Consider the following 22,849-nt stretch of genomic DNA (forward strand, 5'->3'; position numbering starts at 1 on the left):
ATAACATTTACTGAACCGCTTTCTTCGCTGCCGGGTCTTGCTTTCATGCAAGCCCACAACAACCTTTTCCCAGCAAGATCGGGAACGCCCTTCCACAACCGGTCCTTGTGACTGATCACCCACAGCGACCGCGCGGTCACCGGCAACGGTGCTAGCGGTGGGTGTGAAGTTCCAGGGGCCACCAGAGGTCTAAACCACCCAGGGATGTGTAGTTATGTGCATTACCTAGTTGGTGCCTCTGTTGGCCCTGTGGAGATAGCAACAAAGACCACTTTTTGCATATACTGAGTTAACTTAATCTTAAACCCTAGAATGTCCCATCCAATGTATAAATTACCATTATCTGGGTCATACTGTAAAGTAAAAACCCCGACAGACTTTCTTAACATATTTTATTAGCTATCACTCCAAAATGATCACATAAAAATCATTCAATCAAATAATATTACACCAATAAAAACTAAAACATTTAAATCACACAGTTCATTTCAACTCAGCAACATGTTTGAAACAGATTAACTCCAAACATAATTTGTTGATTGCTACAACACAAGAAACTAATACAAAAAATATATTGTCCACACGTCACTTTTGAGGTACAATCTTTTCCTTAACAGACCTCCAAAAGCAATCAGCACTTATTGCTTGGGCATTGGGTCCTGCAGAAACTTTGGTTTCTTCGTCACCTTTTAAAATGTGTGTTGCACTGCTGATGTCGAACTCCTCCACTACATCACCATTGTAAGCATTGATGTATCTTACCATGCGTTTACGATCAGGGAAGCTTGTTGGTATGTAAAATCGCAAACCACTGAATACATCATTCAAAAAATTGGCATTTGGATCTATATTTTTGGCACTGCTGGATGGTTGGCCAAGCAAAAGTGACACATCAGTTTCCTCCTTGGATTTTTCATAGAGTAACTTGAGACGTTGAAGTGAGGTGGCCGTTTCCCATGTTTTATCATCTCTGATTTTTGTAACTCTTGGAAAACGTATGGATATTCCATCAGCAGTGTGTGCATCTGATTTGCTAAACTCTGTGCCTGTAATTTCCCAAACTGGTGCTAATTTTGGGTCAGCAACAATCAAATCAGGCACATACTGCTTGGTAACATTCAGCCATGTTGGCACTTTGCTGTAATCCTTGCTAATTTTCACTGTTTTTAACTGCTTGTTGATTTTGTCCAAAGCCTTGTCATCATGTCCATTGCCAACCTTGGTCACAGTGCTCCACCTTTTTTTGTTTTCATCATAAACACCCATCAAGAAAACTGACATTATACCTCCCTTGCTGCCAGTTCCGTAGTAGGCACCTAGAACAACCAAATCAGCAGTGTCAGCCATTTGGCCTTGCATCAGGTAGTCTTTTTTAACTTTGAGCCAGTGACGTTTGCCTGGTTCATACAGACTTTTAATATCCTTTAACACCAACCCCTCAAGCCCTTCCTGAATAACCCGTATTATCATGTTCTTGAGATCATTTGGTTTGTTGACGAATTTCATTTCGGAAAGCATAACTCTGTTCGGAATTTCTTTCATGTTCTTTTCCAAACACTTTCTCCTTTGTTCAAGGGATTGTGTCATTAAATTATCGCCGTTAAAGTGAAGAATATCAAATACAAACAAGCAAACATTGGCATTTTCAAACTTCGATTTTTTGTGAATGCCCAGTGTGCCGAATGGCAACGGATTGCCAGTCTTTGTGTCAATTAGTAAAACCTCACTGTCCAAAATCATATTGTTGCTGCCAGGAAATGCCTCAGGAATGTATTTGTCAAAGTGTTGCACTTTGTGTTTTTGAACAGGTTTTAAGCTTCTACTAAAAAACTGAAAGTTACCCCCAGACATGTGCAGCTGTACTCTCTCTCCATCATACTTTATCTCTGAATACATTCCATTGGGGCACTTTTTCATTGCTTGTTCAACGGACTTGCAAGCTTCTGCAAGCATTGGGGCAACTGGTGTCATCAAAGATGCTCTCACCTCTAAGGTTTTAATGCCACTTTTGCGATTACTCATAACCCTAGATATCACATCAGAAAGATCTTTTGAAGCTTTAAAAGCTTCATGGGCATTAGGATCAAGAGCATCCAAAATGTGCTTTGCCCCTGCAGTGATCCTCAAGTCTCCTTTGATAAGTCGCACAATGGTTTTAAGGTCATTTGCTGTGCATTGCTTGACAATTTTTTCTAGGCAACTCATTTGATCCTCTTCTCGTGTTAACAAAGCAAGGTTGCTAAGAAACTTATCCACATCATGAATAGTTAATGTACTTTTTTTTATAGGGGGGCACACAGAGCTAGACTCAAAAAACTTGAAGACTGTTTCAGACACATCACCTTGCTCCAATTCTTCAACCATTTCATCCAAATCCTGATCAAATATCTGACTAAAAAGTTTAACCAGCTGTTTGCTTTGTAGGTTGTATGTTCGTTTAATAACACCAGGCAAAAGTAATTTTAAAATGACATAAAGATCACCACTAAATGCTGTGTTGCTGCTACCTTTTGTAATAAAACTTTTGACAATGTTAGTTTTTTCATTATAACTTGATTCATCAGCAATCATTGCACAGAGACGCCTGAACTCCCGAAACTGATTATCTTTACTCTTAGGGTTAACAGGAGCATTTGCTTTTGGTTGAGTATTAATAGTGGATGGCTTTGCCTCAGTGCTCACTTTTGCGGGGGGTGTGTCCGAAGTGCTGGATGCTTTTCGTTTTTGTGGGGTGGATTTTTTTGGAGTCTTTTTATTTTCCTGTTTTATGCATAGCTCTTGAATGTTTTTCTTTATCAATTCCTTATCGTCGTCCGTCATTTCTGAAAATCCTTCTAAATCTGTGACATCATCAATTTTTTTGGTTGTAGCTCTGGCTTTTTGAAATACCTCAAAAATACAGTTAATGTGATGGTACTGTTTCATTACTCCATCTCCGTCATTAAAATAGTTTGGAACTACTTTGGCTACTCTGGGAATTCCCTTCTCAATTGGTTGCTTGCATTTTTTGCAATTTGCCTTTCTTTTTGCATAGTCACAAATAAACTTTGTAGCATCACCCATTTTTCAGGCTTTTGTCATCAAGTTGGCGCACATAAAAAATTAAGGATACTCCCCTAATCAAACCACAAACTTTCCCTTGACGAAATCACAAAACATTTTTATTTCAAAAGTTTATTTACCTTAAATATTGATCGTATTTTGCCTTTGCACATGCTACACAATAATATATAATATCAAATGCAAAGTTTTTAATTTTTAAACAATATCAGGTTGTAGCTGTCTGTTTATTAAAAGATGTTTTTGACAGGTCATGTTTATGGATGGTGGGGTCTGAAGAAAGTCAGATATACAAATATATCAAACAATTTAGCGGCTGTTACATTTTGCATATATCAGCATCTGCTTATAATGGCTCTGCCCAGAAAAACTTAGTTGAAGGTTCAAATGTCCATGCTGGTGAGGGACACGGGACAGTTCAAGAATCACGGTAAACATGTGCGCGCAAAATTAGAAAGTTCTTGTGTCTAGAAATATACGAAAACGACGTATGATTTCGTTGATTGAATTAATGCGACGAATAAACATGAAAACACAGTTTCCTGACGCCATTGAACAATTTAAAACTGTGGTTGGTTGGTTACTGCGCCTGTTTACGATGCTTCGCTCTAATGCACATGTGCAAAAAATATTGCAAAGTCATGTTTTGCATTTTAGTATTTCAGTAATTTGGTTTGCCATGTATGCTGTTACTGAAGAAACACACTCAATGTAGCGGCCGTAATTAACTCAAAATCTGTGCAGCCTGGATCTGCACCGACCGCCGTACTAGGGGGTTTCCTAATTTGTTTGAACGCAACACTGCCTGCCTTTTCGGATACAAATTCCTCCTCGTTTGCACAACAGCTTTGGTTCTCTGTTAAACGAACAGAAACGTGTCACAATCGGCAATAATACGCACATTCAATGTGGCCGATAAACTTACACAAAGAAATATGTTATTAAGAAAGTTAACACCTCTTAACTCATACACAAATATTATCACGACATTTAACTAACACAATTTCACATTCAATTACGTACCAACTTGTTAGGAGTCCAGGACTGAATTACAGGCACTTTGACGGACTAACACGTTTCAGCATTTCAGTTAAATTAACTTTCATGTTTTTATAGCTACACATAAAACACCAATGTTAGAACAAACATTTCCAAAACTAAATTGGATCAACTATGAACCACGACAACTGAAACTGCTGCTTACAGCACAGAAAGAAACTGTAAAATGTGGTCAGCACAACATTGAGACACTAATGACATCACACGCATTGTTACGTTTTGGGATTTCTAACCAATCATGGTAAATGCCTTGTTACGTCATAGTCAATGAAGTCAGATCACTGACATGAACTAGAAACAGGGAAAGAAAGCACATACAAGTCATTTCTCGCTGTAACATTCCCGGCCCCGATGTGCGAATCTGTTCGCCACATCCAATTAAAACACAACACAACAGCGAGCATGTAACAAACACATACACTATGTACAATCGAAAACAACGCGACGCTAGTTTTCGCCCGCCTTGCAAATCAGGCACAATTTAGCAATTGGCCTTTTTAAAGTCCCATTTTTGGTTTTTACCAGTACGGTGCGTACCGATCCATCTTCTGCAGGGTAGGTATCCACGACTCTCCCCGTCAGCCATCTGCCTCGCGGGACGGAGTTGTCCGCGAGAAGAACAAGATCATTAAGCGCCAGATTGCGCTCTGGAACAATCCATTTTTGCCGAACTTGTAAAGTCGGCAGGTAGCCTACTCGTTGACCCATCTAAACCAGAATTGGTTGGCTAGGTATTGCACCTGGCGCCAACGACGTCGAACATAGTTGTCCTTATCGAAAACCCCTGGCGGCAGTGTATCACAATGCCCCAGCAACACCAGATGATTTGGCGTTAAAGGTTCGTCACTTTCTGTATCCATAGTAACTGGAGTAAGTGGTCGAGAATTAAGTATCGCTTCCACTTCAACCATAAAGGTGATGAGACTTTCATCATTTGGCGTTTGTTCAGACATAAGAGCACTCAGTATTTTTTCTGCACAGACCGAATGAGCCGCTCCCAAACTCCACCCATGTGACTTGCAGTAGGCGGATTAAAAGATCATTCAATGTCACGCTGTCTGAGACAATCATAAATCTGCACTTGATTCCAAGCCTTCAACGAGTCGCGCAAAACGCGGTTGGCTCCGATGAAATTGGTTCCGTTGTCACTGAAGATCTTCTTCGGTTTTCCTCGGCGACCGATGAATCTCCGTAGGGCGTCAAAAAAAGAATCCGTTGACAGCGAGTGCGCAATTTCAATGTGCACAGCACGAACCGTCAAACACGTAAATATACATCCGTATCGCTTAACCTCGCTCCTCCCTTGCTTCACCAACAAAGGCCCAAAGTAATCCACTCCAACGTACGTGAATGGAGGCTCTCCTGGCGTTATTCGTTCTCGTGGTAAGCTTGCCATCATCTGTTGGCCGATGGGTGCGTTGCGTCGACGACAAAACATGCATTGTCCCAACACACGCCTTACTGCAACTCCACCACGAACAACCCAGTACTTCTGTCGTAGCAATGTCCATGTAAGACCCATGCCAGAGTGCTGAACGGTATTGTGATAATCCTCGATTATCAGCTTTGTCACGTGGTGTTTGTTGGGTAGAATCACTGGATGCTTCAGGTCATATGCCACCGGTGCACGATGCAAGCGACCTCCAACACGTAAAACACCATCAACCAAAATGGGATTTAGCCTCTGCAAAGACCTTCCAGATTTCATCTGCCTTGATACACGCTTGTTCACGGCATACTTAGGATCGTGCTGTGAAAGTGCACGAATTTCTTCGGCAAACTCCTGCTGCTGAACGTATTTGATCACTGCAAGCTCTGCCCTTTGCAGTTCCGCAACGCTTAACGGATCGGCAACTTGCAACTTATTTTTCGTTCGAATAAACTCGACAAACCGTAGCAGCCATGCCACAGCCTTCTTCAGTCTTTTCCAGGACGAGTATCGATTGATCAACTGATTTATGCAGTCCAATTTCGGAGAAACAAGATGAACTGCGACGTCCTTTCGCTCTTTCAGCACAAACTCATCGGGTAGAACGTCTGGAATCAAAGGACTCGTAGGCCATTGGTCCTCCGACTTGCACAAAAACGGTGGTCCAGCAAACCATCTCTCGCATTTTACCAACGCAGCAACTCTTAAACCCCGCGACGCGTCGTCAGCCGGATTGAGCACGGTTGGGACGTGCTAACACTGTGAAGCATCAGACCCTTCATCTATCTTCGTTAGCCGATTTGCCACAAAGAAAGGAAAACGCTTGGTTGTGTTGTTTATGCATCGCAGTACAGACGTAGAATCTGTCCAGAAAGTTGATTTTTCAATCTTCAGGTCCAACTCTTTTCTGAGAACCTGGTCCATTTTCACAGCAAGTGTAGCTGCTGTCAGCTCAAGTCGCGGAATAGAAACGACTTTCAGTGGGGCTAACTTTTGCCAACAAAAGGGTACAACACACGCGTCTGTTTTCGTCTTCAACCCTAAGGTATGACACGGTACCGTAGCCATGCGACGATGATGCATCGGCAAAATGATGCAACTCGCATACCTTGATTCTTCCCAATTGGCTTGCCTTCAAACATCTGGGTATTTGAACAGAGGAAAGTTCCGGCAACTCGGAAATCCAACGGCGCCACGCTGTGGCAATATCTTCTGGTACTTCCTCGTCCCATCCAACACCCTGTCTACATAACTCTTGCAGCAACATTCGCGCCTGCAAGACAACTGGAGCAACAAACCCCAAAGGATTAAAAAGAGAACTCACCATAGACAGTATGCCTCGTCTAGTGATCGGCTTTTGCTTTACTTTGACATCAAATTGAAACGTATCGGTACGATAATTCCAGCTCACACCTAGAACACGTTCCACTTGACCGGTATCATCTTTCAAAGAGAATAAAGACTTCGCTGAGTCGCTCGTAGGTTCATCATCTAAGACTCTTTCGTCGTTGCTTAACCACTTTCTTAAATGAAAACCTCCACGCTGCAAAAGCACGCGGATCTCCTGCACCAACTGCTTGGCTTCCTGTAAAGTATAGCGACAGACTTTAAACAGTCGTCCACGTAAAAATTGCGTCGCACTGTAGCAACGGTCTCTTCTGAAAAAGCATGACAATTGTCGTCTGCGTATACGTCGCAAACTAAAACTTGCACAACACGGCGACGACATCGCTCCAAACAAATGGACCAGCATTTGGAAATCTTCAGGCTCCCTCGACATGTCTCCGTCCGGCCACCAGACGAATCTCAGACAGTCAATATCCCTAGGATCCACTCTAACTTGGTGAAACATTGCCTCGACGTCTGCAATAATGGCAATAGCCTCTTGTCGGTATACCGTAAAAGAACGCCAACCAGGCCTTATCATTAGGTCGGGACCTTGCAACAGCTGCTTGTTCAAGGACGTGTCCCGAAATTTTGCCGCGCAGTCAAACACTACTCTGACCTTCCCTGGCTTCTGCGGGTGCAGAACCGGGTGATGTGGCAAATACCAAATAGACCTGTTCTCTTCCTTTTGATCATCTGCTTTCAGACGCTGCGCGTATCCATTCTTCAGGTAGCCGTCAATCGTCTCATTGTACTTCTGACACAAGTGGCTGTCGTCGTTTAAACGACGCTTTAGGTAGCTCAGCCTTTGCACAGCCTGTGTGCGGTTGTTTGGCAGATTTGGCGATCCTGCACGCCACGGCAATCGCAAACAGTAATGGTTATCTTCTAATTTCACAGAGTCGTTCATTAGTTTCATCGCGTATTTGTCCTCCCTTGACATTCCGACACTGGAACCTAGACTGGAATCTTTAAACTCAGTTTCCCACATCTTCTTTACTTGTTGATGCAACAACTCATTAGACAAGTTAACGTGATTCACCTGGACGTGTTGTACACTGCATCTAACATAACGAGACGAAGCAGTACCGAACAGAGACCAACCAAGAACTGTCTTGACCGCACTCGGCTCTCCGAGTCGTCCTCTTCTCTCATCTTCGATCCAAAATGCTTCAGGCACATCCAGTCCGATAAGCAGTAAAACGTCATTGTTTAGTGGCGTCGTGAATTCAATGTCACGGAGGCGTGACCATTTTTTCTCGCACCTATTTGGAACAACAGGTAAATTATCCACCAAAATCACATGTGGCAAGTCAACAACTCCTGCGCCATCTAGCGGCCTCGCAGATAGACTAACGACAGAACCGTTGTTGTTCTGTGTTTTCCCATTAATCGTTGACAGCGTAAATTCAATCTTGTCACCTGTCAGGTTAAGCATATCTAGCAGCCGTCTCGAGCACATCGTCGAGTTTGAACCGGAATCCAGAAAAGCGTACGTTTCAACCTCCTTTCCGTTTTTGCCACTGACCCTTACTGGGACAATATTCATATACACGTTTTGGCCAACCTGAGGTACGGACGACTTGGCTGCACACGAAGTTGAGGTTACCACGGTCTTTGAGGCACTTCCGTTCTTTGCTGGACCTGGCCTTTGCTCTCTTCGCTGTGAAAGGTTGTCCGACTCTGAAGGTAAATCATAAGGTAATAGCATGTGATGTCTACGGCGACATCCTTCGACTGAACAAGAACTCTGCAATGTACAATTCCTAGCGATGTGACCTTTAGCAAAACAGTTGTCACAGAGCCTAGCTCTTCGCACTATCCGCAGCCGTTCTCCGAACTGCTTTCCTTTGAACACTTTACATTGCGCCAAAGCATGGGGCACATTACAGATTGGACACTCGTCACCTGTTGGCTTGCTTGTCGATGCTTGCCTTCCGTCGTAACCTGCTGACACGGAAGCAGCGTGTGACGATGCTCTGAACATCCTTGGCGCGGGCTTGACCGGTTTCGGTGGTCCGCTGTCCTTCTTAGACGTCATCATTCTTCCAAACAGAGTGTTAGCAATCAGCGCTTCATTCTGTACAAACTCCACCAAATGTGAAAACTGCGGTTCGCTTCCACGCAGCTCGTTCTCGCCAGTATGTCGTTTCCACCTGTGTTGCATGTTTAGTGGCAAACGTCTGGCAATACTTAGAAGATGTTCGAAGTTATTTATATCAGCGAAATATCCCAAATGAGACAAAGTAACATAACATTCATCCAAGTGACGTGCAAGCTCCTGCAGCCCTTCGCGGTCATCAGCTTTCAAATACGGACCCTGGGTCAGTCTTTGAACATAGGATCTAGCTATGATAAACGGGCGACTATAATGGTCATGCAAAACTTTCCGAGCTTTGCGGTAGCCATCGTCGTCCATACACGAACAAAACAATATCATTTTTTCGGCTTCGCCAGAACAATACTGAATAAGATAGTTTAGTTTGGACTTGTCACTTTGCACACGGCTAGCAATGCATTCATCAAACGTTGTCATAAAACGCGTGTAATGTAGCGGGTTGCCATCGAAATGCAACAACTCGGGCTTGGGCAAATCGAGGCCATCTTTCAATAGTGAAGCAACGTGCATTAAATCACTGACCTGTGGTTTGTGCTCACCACTAACAAATTCGGTGCATCACCATTGGACAAATCTAATGCGCTTTCGACCGGTAACGGTTCTTGCGTAGCTGGCATTTCCAAAGCGGTCTTCGATTTCAATTCTTGCCGCAACGGTGTTTTCGGCGTTTCCTTAACATGTTCCTCGATTCGACAAGGTACTGATGTCGTAGAAACGTCATCCAAATTCAGCACGTCGCGCATTCCATTGAACGATCGACGCTCCCAGATATCAGCTTCGACCGCTGCAGCTTGTACTTCGTGTTCCGCTTCTAACAGCTCAAATTCGTCACGCTTACGTCGTTCAGAATATTCCAGTTCTTCACGCTTGCGACGTTTAGCCTCTTCGAGTTGCAACTTCGCTCGCTGTTTTTCCTGGAGCTGCTTTTTCTTCAGAACAGCCAGTTCTTTCCTTACGACAGCTTCGGTGCGTTTCGTACTTGAACGGGAACTGGCAATCGATGATCGCACAGTAGCTGAATTTGACGCATGCGAATTGTGACTTCGCTTTGACTTCACGGTAACATTATCGTCGTGATTCTCTTCAATGCCAGACAGCCACTCGTCGATACGATTTTCGAATTCTTCTTTTCCCTTGCGTAAGCTGCACAGCTCTTCCTTAGCCTTGGACTTGGCGTTATTACGTTTTATAGCATTGGCATACGCAAAATGCTTTTCAACGTATTCCTCGAAGGTTAAAGAGACTTGCTTCTGCTTCTGCTTCAGCATTTCAGCATTCTGTTTGTTGATCATTAATTCTTCTGCTTCTCGGTAGAGAGAATTAAGTTTGTCCACTATCGCTTTCAGCGATGCCTTCGTCACATCCATGTTGTAATAATCCAGAAACGTCTTCAATCAAAACTTCAGGTCTTCGGGTGTCCCAAAGTTGAGAACGTTAATGTAGCGGCCGTAATTAACTCAAAATCTGTGCAGCCTGGATCTGCACCGACCGCCGCACTAGGGGGTTTCCTAATTTGTTTGAACGCAACACTGCCTGCCTTTTCGGATACAAATTCCTCCTCGTTTGCACAACAGCATTGGTTCTCTGTTAAACGAACAGAAACGTGTCACAATCGGCAATAATACGCACATTCAATATGGCCGATAAACGTACACAAAGAAATATGTTATTAAGAAAGTCAACACCTCTTAACTCATACACAAATATTATCACGACATTTAACTAACACAATTTCACATTCAATTACGTACCAACTTGTTAGGAGTCCAGGACTGAATTACAGGCACTTTGACGGACTAACACGTTTCAGCATTTCAGTTAAATTAACTTTCATGTTTTTATAGCTACACATAAAACACTAATGTTAGAACAAACATTTCCAAAACTAAATTGGATCAACTATGAACCACGACAACTGAAACTGCTGCTTACAGCACAGAAAGAAACTGTAAAACGTGGTCAGCACAACATTGAGACACTAATGACATCACACGCATTGTTACGTTTTGGGATTTCTAACCAATCATGGTAAATGTCTTGTTACGTCATAGTCAATGAAGTCAGATCACTGACATGAACTAGAAGCAGGGAAAGAAAGCACATACAAGTCATTTCTCGCTGTAACCTTTTGCAACTGTGCCCAAGATAAGATAAAAAACTTAATTTTTTAAATGTGAAGTTTCCACCTGTGCCACGCACAACAAATGGCGCTGGAAAAAGGTCGACTTCGAAACTAAAATATTGAATGTTGAAAAAAAACTTGTTGAACGTGGGTGCTAGGGATAAGTTCCTTATTACCGCGCTCTTACGTGCTGGCACTACAAAATGACTAATTGTTTCGGCTCAATTTCCCTACGGGGGAATGTCTACGGTATAGTGCAACGGTTTCAACATATTTAGCAATAAGGACGGCAACCTTGACTACAACACTAATTTTGAGGACCCCTTGATTATTTGTTTTTTTTTTCAAGCAACTCCTTCCAAGACTAAGTTTATTGCTCACCTCTACATGGTATTGTTGTGGCTTCTAATCACACAGGGAATATAGCCTATAACTATTCGTATCGCTTTGAGAATTTTTAGGTAAAAGGGCTAAATTTTAATGTGTAACTTTGTTATCACAGTTACTCGCATTGGACAATTGACCAATTTGAACTAATGGCCTGTGGGGCGAATCAGTTTAACAACCAAAAGTGGGCATAATGAAATTGAGCTTAAAACGGCTTGACATTGCTCATAAGCTTCTGGTCAAGCTTTTCGCCGGGATAGGGTACACTTCGAAGAGACATTCAGACAAATACCCGCAGACTTATTTCGACTGCGTCATCAATGGGCTATTGTTAATACTGGATGGCCTGCAGGGACGTTGTTGAAGCGTGTGCAAAACCTAAACACTCAGTATCTAACTCCAACGCACTGCCAAGCAACTTGAAACCGTATACTACCTTTGCGACCTTTCAATGGTTGAAAAAGCGCAATTGTTGAGATTAGAAGCCGAACCCTGTGATAGTGATAAAAACAAAGGGTAAAAAACAAATTAAATGCACTGTGCACGATAAAAAATTAAATATTATTATAAAATACACGGCGACTAAGGGAGGTGTATGTTAAAAAGTCGTAATGGCACAGAGATGTATCGGCATTTAACAGCGACTGAAACCTTTGATGTAACTTGTTTCCAAAAAAAGAGGTGCCGTTTTCCTTCAATCTGTCCAAGGATTGTTGTGTTCGTAAAGTTGACCTTGTGGTTCAAAATACATAGATGTTGACAGACATCCGAAGAAGGGCTCGTCATGTGCTCCTTGAGTCTCGTGACAAGGTTTCGTCTTGTCTGGCCAATGTATGTTGAACCACAAGAACACGTGTCGGTTGTATGGTGTTAGCGTTGGTTCCCGGTCCTTCAAAGGAAACAAGGTGCCTAAGTTTGTTGGTGTGAAAGACGAGACAGATTGAAGGAAAACGGCGCCTCTCTTTTTTGGAAACAATTTACATCCAAAAATTTCAGCCGCTGTTAAATGCCTGTAGTGTGTTTCGCATGAGTGATTGTACAACGTGGTAGTGTCACGTGACCCCCTCTTATATAAGTGTTCACCTGTGCCGTCAAGGGCATTCTATTGCAACATACGTTAGTGTGCACCGCTGTTCCGTTCCGTTTATGTTGTGTAATAAACTACAACAATACGTGGTGTCAGAAGATGGACCTCAACATATTTGCCTCGTCCACTATTTAAGAGAAAGAAGAATATGGCTTTCCAGATATCACCGCCGGAATGCTTTGATTTCAACAAGCTGGAAAGCTGGAGGACATGGATTCGCAGGTTTGGACGCTACAGATCGGCGTCTAAATTGTCTGACGAATCAAATAAAAAGCTAACTGATACACTAATATACCTTCTCGGCGATAAGGCCGATGATATTCTTAACTCTTTTGGTTTATCTGATGAAGACGTTAAAACGTACGACATTGTAAAAAGAAAGTTTGATGAATACTTTGATGTTCGTAAGAATGTAATTTATGAACGATGCCAGTTTAATTCACGTGCGCAAAGACCTGGAGAAACTATTGATGAATTTATAACTTCACTATTTTCACTAGCCGAAAGCTGCAATTATGGCGAACTAAAAGAAGAAATGATAAGAGATCGTATTGTGTTTGGTTTGCTTGATAAAAGTTTGTCTGAGCGATTGCAACTAGATCCTAATCTAACTTTGAATAAAGCAGTGAATATGGCCAGAAATACTGAGATTGTGAAAAAGCAGCAGGTGGAACTGCGTCGCACATCTCATTCTTATGCCGACGTTGTGCGAGTTCAACGCAAGCGCCAATCAAACACTGGAATGAAGCCAGAGAGAAGATGCCAGTGGTGTGGAAACGCGAAGGCTCACCCAAGGCAATTCTGTCGAGCGCGCAATGCTACATGTCACACGTGCAACAAGCGCGGTCATTTCCAGTCGGTATGTAAAAGCAAATCACTTCATTTAATAGAAGAAAATAAGTTGCCTTTTGTATATTGGTGCAGCTATGTCAGGTAGACAGAAAAATAACTTTTCTGTTTTTGTTTATGGCAAAACAATCAACTTCCGTATAGACACAGGTGCGGATGTAACTGCTATTTCTGTTCAACTACATAACGTTTTGGATACCCCGGAATTGCTAGCTTGCAGTGAAGTGTTGCGGGGTCGTCAAGGTGTTCGACTTTCGCTGAAAGGGAAATTCTCAGCCAACTTGGAACATGAAGGTATTTCGTCGGTACAAGATATTTACGTTGTCAAAGGATTACGGCAATCACTACTTGGTTGGCCGGCTATAGAGTCTCTCAATATTCTCAAGTCTCTTTGTGCAGTAAAATCTGAAAGTAAGTTTATTGATTTATACCCCAAGATTTTTTCGGGACTTAAATGCAGATAAGTGTATATTTTCTGCAAAACGAATCGGTTTCTTAGGTCATATCATTGATGAAAATGGTATTTATCCAGATCCTTCAAAAATAGAAGCGGTAGTGTCCATGAAACCTCCAAACGATATAACGGGATTGCGCAGGTTTTTGGGTTTAGCAAATCAACTCGCTAAATTTGTTCCCCGTTTGGCAGACACATCTAAACCGTTGTGTGGACTGTTACAGAAGGATGAACCATGGCAACGGCTTCGTCCACATGAAGAATCTTTTAAGGCAGTAAAAGAACTTCTTACGAGCGCTAACGTACTTCAACATTATGATCTTCAGGCTGAAACTGTCGTTTCTGCTGATTCGTCATCGTATGGACTAGGGGCTGTTTTATTACAGCGAAGAAACTGATGGGAAGACGGTTGAAGACGACAATTCCGTGTTGGACGTCGTCCCTTGTCCCTAACTGGTCTTATTTATCGAGTTTCAGAGCTAAAGATCTCGAAATCAAGAAAAATCAAAAGCAAAATTACGACAAGCGACATCGGGTACGGCCTCTTCCTGAACTATCCCCGGAAACGTACGCTTGGATCGGTGGAGAGGAAGGCATTGTACGTTCTCAAACCTCACTTCCTCGCTGTTACATCGTCGATACCGCAAACCGGTCATTGCGACGTAACCGTCGACACATACGACCGATTCCAGAACAACGTGAACTACGTACGCGTTCCGGTCGGTTGGTAAAACCACCCGTTCGTCTGGACTTGTAATTCCGATTCTGCATTTTGAGGAAAGGGGGATGTAGTGTGTTTCACATGAGTGTATGTACAACGTGGTAGTGTCACGTGATCCCCTCTTATATAAGTGTTCACCTGTGCCGTCAAGGGCATTCTATTGCAACATACGTTAGTGTGCACCGCTGTTCCGTTCCGTTTATGTTGTGTAATAAACTACAACAACACATACATTCTTTGCCATCGCGACTTTTTAACATATAAACCTCCCTTGGTCGCTGTGTATTTTATAATTTGTTTTTCCCCTGTGTTGTTATCATTACCACAGGCAACTCTGTTAGGCTGCTAATAACAGTTTTTTTTTTTGAACAAAGCACATGACATTGATCAGGAGTCTCTCATTACTGGTCAGAGTAGGTATTTTATACAGTCCGCTATAGTTGAAGGGCTTTATGAGAAAAGGAATTTTGCGTGTGAAATGTAATTTGCAGTTATTTTGCCTAAACGCAAATCTTCAACAATGCATTTATTGACACCCAATGTAATTAGAGAGTGATATAAAAATAAGTCGCTTGTTGAAACTTATACCATTGCAGTTGGACACGCAGAAAACCACTGTTGATATTTAATTAACCTACGGCCCAAAGCATGCTGGTATTCAAGCTCATGACCACGTTTTGTGACGTCTGGTCACTTGCGAAGTTGAGGCGATAATTGGGCCTAGCAGTCACGTGCTGCTTCTTCGGACTTATTCTCCAATGATTTGAAAGCTCATGGGTTGAGATGTGTGTGCGATAAAAAAACGCGTCCTCATCACGCGACTGCAACATTCTAATATGAGCGTTTAGTCTTTCCTGCTCCTGACTGCGCAGTGAAACCTTCATTCGAGACAACTGCGTTGTAGGTTTTTTATCATTTAGCGAAACATCGTGAAATGTCTTTCGCACGAAACAACATAACTTACTTCCATGATACGACAGTCAAGCGATTGACGCATATGAATTTGAATACAGACAATACAATTACTGCAAACACTTGGTTTCGGGAGAACTTTAACAAACCTCACAACTTCCGTCAAAAACCTTGGAATGCGTTGTCTTGCGAGAATATTAATTGAGATCAAAGTAAAAGGTTATAACTACATCTCTGCTTGTAAAATCGACAACCATAATTTGGACAAAGGGAGTCACAATAAGATGGAGCAAAATTGACTACTTCAAAGCATTAAAAGGCCTACTGTTCAAGTTGCGTTACGTGCCTCTTAGCTCCCAGTTAAGAGAATGCAAAAGGGGCTCGTTGAGTTCATTGAAATAAAAACTATAACTTGCCTGGCTGGAAATAACTCATTATAAGAATACAATAAAATTATACAAAATAGTTTCCTTTGTCAAATGGCCGAACTGTTTGCGTATTTAATTTTAATAAGCTTGAGCGTCACGTCCGCTGTAAAAGACCATTGAAATTGTATCTGAACCAAAACGCGAACCACGTGATACGCTACGTTAGACAACAACATCGAAGGACCGGTGAGCGAACGAAAAGAAAAAAAGGATTGCGTGAACACAGCACGCTCACAACACACACGTTTGTCAAATGCGCTTATACTGGTTGAAGTGTACACGTTGGTAGGGAGGCAAATGTATATGACAGGCTCTATTTTTGTAATGCATTAAGTCTGCAGTTGTCAGGATGGATACAATGCAATAATGAAGGCCTTCATAATTTAATTTTGCAACAAATGGATGCTACTCGACATCAACAGACTGGTGTACATAAAAAGGTACACGTTTTCAAAAATAACGAGCTATCCGGAGATGAAGCAATAGGCCATGGTGGGTTTGGTCACGTCGTTCATAGAGTATGGGATCGGTATCAAATAGACGTGGCTGAAAAGCAACTCGTACAATACAGCACAGACAGGTAAATGCTATGTAAAATATTTCTGTAGGTATTTCTATTTCTTTTTTGTTGTTTGGATATACGAAAGAATGATGTTTAAAGTAACGTTTGTCATACGAAGGGAACAAACTGATTTAAAGCAAGAAGCAGACTTGCTCGCGAAAATTCAACATGAACACGTGGTAAAGTTATATGGGATCAGATTTACGGACGGTCGGAATTTCTGCCTTGTTATGGAATATATGAAGTACGGCTCGTGCACCACGTTTTTTGAAGAGAACCGGTTTAAAAAAGATACAATGCCTCTAAAACATCGAATCGCCGTACAGGTTAGCTAAATTGGTAGGCTATATATTGTATGAAGTATGTGAAAGGAAATAAAGTTCCAGAGTTAACAGGTAGCGAAAACAATGTCCTTTCTACACGGAATATTCCCGAAACGGATCCTACACTTGGATTTGAAATCGGCTAATGTGTTGTTAGACAACAAACTTAATGTGAAGGTTAGAAAACACATTTCCACATGATTTGTTCTCTCAAAGAACGCGAATTATTGACGATTAACATTGTACTAATTAGATCTGCGATTTCGGGCTTTCCGTTCTGCGTACCGTCAGTCGCATCGCACAGCAGTCGGCAGGTAAGGTGATGTTGTGTGAGTAAACATCTTTGAGTATCGCACGTTATCCCGAGCAAATGTGAGGAAATGACTTGTTTGTGCAAAGGAAATTACCTGCGTGGGCTCATGCGTATGTAACTAAATATCGCCCACGTATTATACGTTATCCACCTAAAGTAACAAGTATTGCTTGTTTAACAACAGAACTATTTCTTAATTGCGGTAGTTGCAACTCAAATAAGGATGCGTCCCAACATATTTCATGGGAACAGGTCGTTATAGTCACCTTATTATTCAAGTGATTGATTATAAACACTCTTTTCACACGCCAAGAACGTAAAAGCACTTTGAAGCGTTCGCAATACAATGATCGGATGCAGCGAAAAGGATTTATTAAACCATAACAAAGTAGGAAAGAATAACGCTGAGCATATGCTTACGTACCATTTTTCAACCATTGTCACGCATGCCCTGTGTTGTGCGCTCCTGCACTTTTAGGATCACAACTACAATGGATATGAATGAGTATAGAATCAAACAACATAAAATACGTTTGATTTATAACAACTTGAAGTAGATTACACCAAATAGAAAAGACAACAAAGCTATATAGGCTAATCATTATAAGCAAACGTTTCGAACACTGCTGTGCCCATCATCAGTGCTATGACAACTAACTGAGTTGCGACCAAGCGCCCACAAAAGCATGCAAGAAAATCCAAAGACAAGCAAAAAAAACAGAACTGACTTATAGCTGTTATCACGAGTGATAGTTCGTTCCTACTTTTTTTATCCTGTCATACAGGCACCTCAAAGGGCATAGGTGGCACAGTGACGCATCTCGCTCCAGAGCACCTTGAGTCAAGTAAATGCAAACCATCTACAAAATCAGACGTGTACAGGTATTCGCATATACTACAGGTAAATATTGGGTTGGCAAAAACAAACCGTTTTTTTTTTTTTTGTAGTTTTGGAATCTTTGTTTGGGAGCTGATGAGTGAAACACCACCCTATAAACGTATGCTTTTACTTTATACGAACTAAGAAATGGCCGATTGGGTGTAAATTTAACAACTTTTTACTTTTTGCTACAGACGCACTGAACAGCAGCACTTTAATGCAACAGGTAATCAATGGAGAACGACCCGACCTCAACAAAATCCCCCAAAACTGCCCTCATCAGATTCATGATTGCATGATTGAATCATGGGACAAGGAAAAAGGAAAGAGACCCGAATTCGCCGGTAAGTCTACAGCGACTGGAATGTTTTCTGTTTCATGCCCGTACATTTTATAAATCGCTAAAAGCAAATGTGCGAGTAAGTGCGATAATTGTATATAAACACAAACGTCAATAGACAGACTCATCTTATTTCAGAAATCTGGGAGAGAATCACACCTATTCCTTTTGATAACATCGATCGACTGGTAACAGAGCTTTTGCTATCTCTGGTAAATGAAAGGGTTTTTATCGTTTACATTTGTACAAGACTTGACGCTATATATTTCGTCGCAGAATGTGCGCTATAGCCAATTAACAGCAACGCACTCGTCAATGCCAACTAACGTGAACCGTCGAGATGGTGTTCGCTGGCCTGAACCGAACTGTAGATCTGAGGGAATTTGGTGAATACAAGTGGTAAAACGACCAGGCAAAATAAATAAAATCCCTTTTGTGCAGTGCAAGCTCCTTCAGTTTGGAAGACAGCGAGGTTCAGACGCATGTAAAACAACCTTTATCTCCTCAAGCGACAATATTTCCTGATGGAAGAATAAACTCTATGGATTCCGGCAACGAAAGTTACGGCTCCTCGTTACCCGCTGGCCCATCGACCAGCGAAGACTTGCCCCCAGTCTACGTTTCGGATGAAGCTCAGTTGTTGTCTCGTGTAGAGGCTAGCATGCCCGGTAACGCCAAATAAATTAGGATGATAATAACCGAAAAATATAAGTCATTGTTTACTTTAATAAGGAGAAGAGAACAGCGAACACATTGGAAATAAGCGGTATGCGTGTCGAAGAACTGTAATTGCTGGTGGTATCTTGGTGTTGCTTGTGGGACTGGGCGTGGCCGGCATTTTGTTGTATCTCAAATACAAAAGCCAAGGTAAAAAACTGTGCATGTCACCACATGCATAGTAAAAATTAGTTAAAGCTATATTTTTAAAATATGAACTGCAAATGGGATTATTGCAAGCTACCGTGAAATCTGGTGGCTTTGATGTATAAACTTTAAATACATTCCCTATTATACATCATAGGTTGCAAATTTTCAGACATAATAATGTAATTATATAGGTGTTGCGCTTGCAGCACCAGACTTGTAGTAATTGTATTAATCAAATAAAATTTGAAAATCTTACAATTAAGAATTCGACTCTGTGTCTGGAGAAACTGTACGATACAACACATAAATTATTTATTGAATAAACCACTTGCATGTTTTAGGGCCGTGCAAGGTTCCATCCCCTCTCAGTACTTACGACACTATCACGTGTAAACCGCCCTTGCCAGCGCAAGCCACGCAAACCCATTCCGGAACAGTGTGTAGCGTCACGTGTCAGACCGGGTACGGTATCTTGAACGGAAGTTCACAGCTGGCTTGCCTTTCTGGTACATGGAACGAAACGGAGCCGACTTGCTCGAAATGTAGGTAGCAATCAATTTTATACAATAACGTATTATAAATTTTAATAAGACAGCTAGAATGAAATACTTTATTCGTAGATTAATTTTTTGCTTGCGGAAACGGCGACGATAAAAGTCGTTTACGATACTGCGAGTGTATGCATAGAAGTTCCCCTCTCGCTTAGTTCTGTATCAATTGCAAAACCTCCTTCAGCAAGTTGCTGCAGACAATTGTATACACACTGATTCGATCAGTGCTGCTGGTGACTGAAGAGGGTTTTATCGGCTAGCTAGCCAGACACTATCCCAATTACCTGTCACTTTGAAGTTTACTATGATGCGTTCGGTATCAAACTAGTTAGGCTACGAGGTAACGGAAACGAATCACGTTTTTTTAACGGACATTTATTCACATACGCATCTTTGCAACTGAACTGAAGTATTTATTCAAAAACGTTTAAATATTTGCTGTAAGATAAAACCATTTTGTTGCAGTGGGAATATGTCCGATACTGCACAATCCAGCCAACGGAGGCTCGGTACAGTGCACTAACAACTTTTATGAAACGTCGGTCTGTACGTTTTCTTGTCCTGAGGATTACCATTTGCGTGGTGGCTCGGGCTCGACTTCCTCCACCAAGTGCGACCGAGACGGAACTGGTGGTGTGACGTGGGATGCAGCCGTACCATATTGTGAAAAATGTACGTCGCCACAGCTTTGTTAAAAATGCCGTTTGGTACAAATCCATATAAAGTGCGTGCAACGCAGTAGGAAATGATTGTTGTTGTTTAACGGACATCTTAGCGGCCAATGACATCAACTTGCGAAGGAAACCAATTCGGTTTTGTCTGTTGTTTTGTAGACACTTATAATATGTCGTACAGTGATTTCAGCGGAACGATTTTGTCCCCGCGCTGCTTTGGTGCAACAAATGTTTTGTTTTAAAATTTAAAAACGGAACCAACTTTTTCCTCAGATTCCACCTGTGTCCCATTGGGAAATCCTCCGACTGGAAAGTACGATTGCTCGCCCACTCAGGGGAATACCATGTACAACAATGGCACTCTGTGTAACCTGAATTGCTCTCCCGGTTACGCGGTGGACGGTAATAACGCCGTTTTGTGTAAGGGGGACGGAACCTGGAATAACACAAAGCTCTTCTGCCAACAAAGTACAGTGATTTTAGAATTTGGTAGATCATGTTGCTGCTAATAAATTACTGCTTCAGGTAGAGATTACCTACAATAATAGGAGATTGTTTGTAATGACTTGATAGTCGCGGAATCGTCACATTGGACCAACTAGCCTATACACACGGCACTAAATAAGTATTTCCCAAAAGCATAAAGGCATGTAGATAATGCCTAAAACTCATGCTCACTGAAGCGAAAATACATTCGACCTTTTCATCGCCTTTCCCCTTGAAGACAAACCCAACATAACTCTTTACTCCTTTGACTGAGTAGGTTGGTTATAATACAGTACACGGTTCCTCTTGGACCACGTTTGTTCGTTTTCTGTTTCGTGGGGCGATAAACAGGCTGACTACATGCGCCACAGCTTTCTTATCTATTTCAGCTTGCCAGAAAATCGCCGTCCCCACGAACGGAGGAGTACACTGCAAGCACAAAAATTTTATCGGCTCGGTCTGTTCATTCACATGCAACACCAATTTCACAATGCTAGTAAGTCATATGTTTCTATTAGACTAAAACAGTCATACATTCGGGTGCCTTTGTTAAAAAATGTTATAAACCTAGAATACATAGTCGATACACAATTTGTGATAGCTGGGCAAAATGATATTGTTTTGAAGGGAGTTCTTCGAACGACTTGTGAAAGGAACAGTAAGTGGACGAATAAGCCAGTTAACTGTATTTGTCCTACATGTCGCGGTGGTTCCAAATGCCAGTTCATCAATACTTGGAAGGATGCCGTGGCTCTCTTGAATCATACCTATGACCTAACCCCTCCAAAGGTAATTTGCGATTACATGTAGTGAAGCCATCACAGTATTCTTTACTTCCAGCATATTTAGCAACTTAAACGAGCGAAGTAACTCTAATCGCGCTACTTCACAGTGCTGGTGAGTTTTTAAACTTGCGTTTGTATGACAGACATCGTTTACGACGACGTACGTGGGACACAAAGTTGTATGTACGAACCCACAGGCACCGGGCAGTCCTAAGTCGTGCATATGCAGGGACGCAGAGTCACAAAAAGGAAGACAATGCAACAAACAGGGCTCTCAGTATGAGAACTGCAGACAAAGCCTTTCCACTCTCTTTTCTTTGATGGCTTTCCAAGGCTCGTACCCACTGCCATGTGACGCAAACATGATGCCGCCAAACTGTTAATAGAACTTTATTTTATGCTGGAAACAGTAACCGGACTACGAAAGTTTGTTCCTGCTGAATTAACCACGAATTCACAGAACTGACTAAGACATTTTTTCTATTACCGGTATCCTGCGACCAACACTTCTACACAAATCTATACAAAGCCAACTCCCCCACAAATTCGAGGAGACCTTGCCACAAAAAGGGAACGACTTTTTTTAAATACTTTCTGCTCTTCCTGCCTAGAAAAACCTACCTTAAAAACTAACACATGAGAACTCAAAACATAAACGATTGTTTGTTAAGTGCAGTGGGTTGGCTACATGTACGTCTTGAAGTTTTATAACAACAAAGCAGTATACACATTCTCTACAAATATGTATAATTTTGACATAGGGGGTGCTTCCGGTTTATAAGACTTAGTAATTACGAATACATTTCTGAGTGGTTATAACCACTATGGTTTAGTGGGTGCAAGCTTATTCAAAATATTTTGGTGTCGCTCCATGCTCACTTACAGCTACGAATGTGGGTCGCTCTATTTAATCGATAACTGAAATATCTCCTGTTCAGTCGTTGTTGCTACTTTTGCATAATTAGTTGTTTAGCTATAAAATGTTCTTCGCTAATTTTTTTATATCAAAGTTGTATTGTAATAAAAGTAGTGAATTTCCCTTAATTTTTTTCTGC

At 41.8% G+C, this 22,849-nt stretch overlaps 3 protein-coding genes and 1 long non-coding RNA gene across 4 annotated transcripts; 2 read left to right on the forward strand and 2 right to left on the reverse strand.

Annotated features, from left to right (window-relative positions):
* Nucleotides 1-377: 377 nt before the first annotated feature.
* On the reverse strand, nt 378-3,134 carry LOC145897817 (DNA ligase 3-like). The gene has a single exon (XM_082986264.1). It carries the CDS (start codon nt 3,061-3,063, stop codon nt 586-588), a length of 2,478 nt encoding a protein of 825 aa, XP_082842390.1. The 5' UTR covers nt 3,064-3,134; the 3' UTR covers nt 378-585.
* A 5,035-nt stretch (nt 3,135-8,169) lies between these two features.
* Nucleotides 8,170-9,101, reverse strand: LOC145899108 (uncharacterized). The gene is made up of 2 exons (XM_082987826.1): nt 8,502-9,101; nt 8,170-8,199 (listed from the first exon to the last, which is right to left on the reverse strand). Exons 1-2 carry the CDS (start codon nt 9,099-9,101, stop codon nt 8,170-8,172), a joined length of 630 nt encoding a protein of 209 aa, XP_082843952.1.
* A 4,307-nt stretch (nt 9,102-13,408) lies between these two features.
* LOC145899483 (uncharacterized) lies at nt 13,409-14,622 on the forward strand. The gene is made up of 3 exons (XR_014402489.1): nt 13,409-13,508; nt 13,643-13,792; nt 14,177-14,622. It is a non-coding gene; the product is annotated as an uncharacterized LOC145899483 (long non-coding RNA).
* Nucleotides 14,623-16,282: 1,660 nt separating this feature from the next.
* On the forward strand, nt 16,283-22,838 carry LOC145897005 (uncharacterized). Its single transcript, XM_082985157.1, has 17 exons — nt 16,283-16,593; nt 16,694-16,901; nt 16,971-17,075; nt 17,152-17,212; nt 17,997-18,093; nt 18,160-18,209; nt 18,286-18,435; nt 18,570-18,643; nt 18,708-18,817; nt 18,873-19,099; nt 19,164-19,298; nt 19,640-19,840; nt 20,315-20,521; nt 20,797-20,991; nt 21,399-21,505; nt 21,637-21,798; nt 21,938-22,838. Exons 1-17 carry the CDS (start codon nt 16,412-16,414, stop codon nt 22,175-22,177), a joined length of 2,511 nt encoding a protein of 836 aa, XP_082841283.1. The 5' UTR covers nt 16,283-16,411; the 3' UTR covers nt 22,178-22,838.
* The last annotated feature ends 11 nt before the right edge of the window (nt 22,839-22,849 follow it).

This window comes from Ascidia mentula, chromosome 4 (assembly GCF_947561715.1).
Source record: "Ascidia mentula chromosome 4, kaAscMent1.1, whole genome shotgun sequence".
Lineage (NCBI taxonomy): Eukaryota > Metazoa > Chordata > Ascidiacea > Phlebobranchia > Ascidiidae > Ascidia > Ascidia mentula.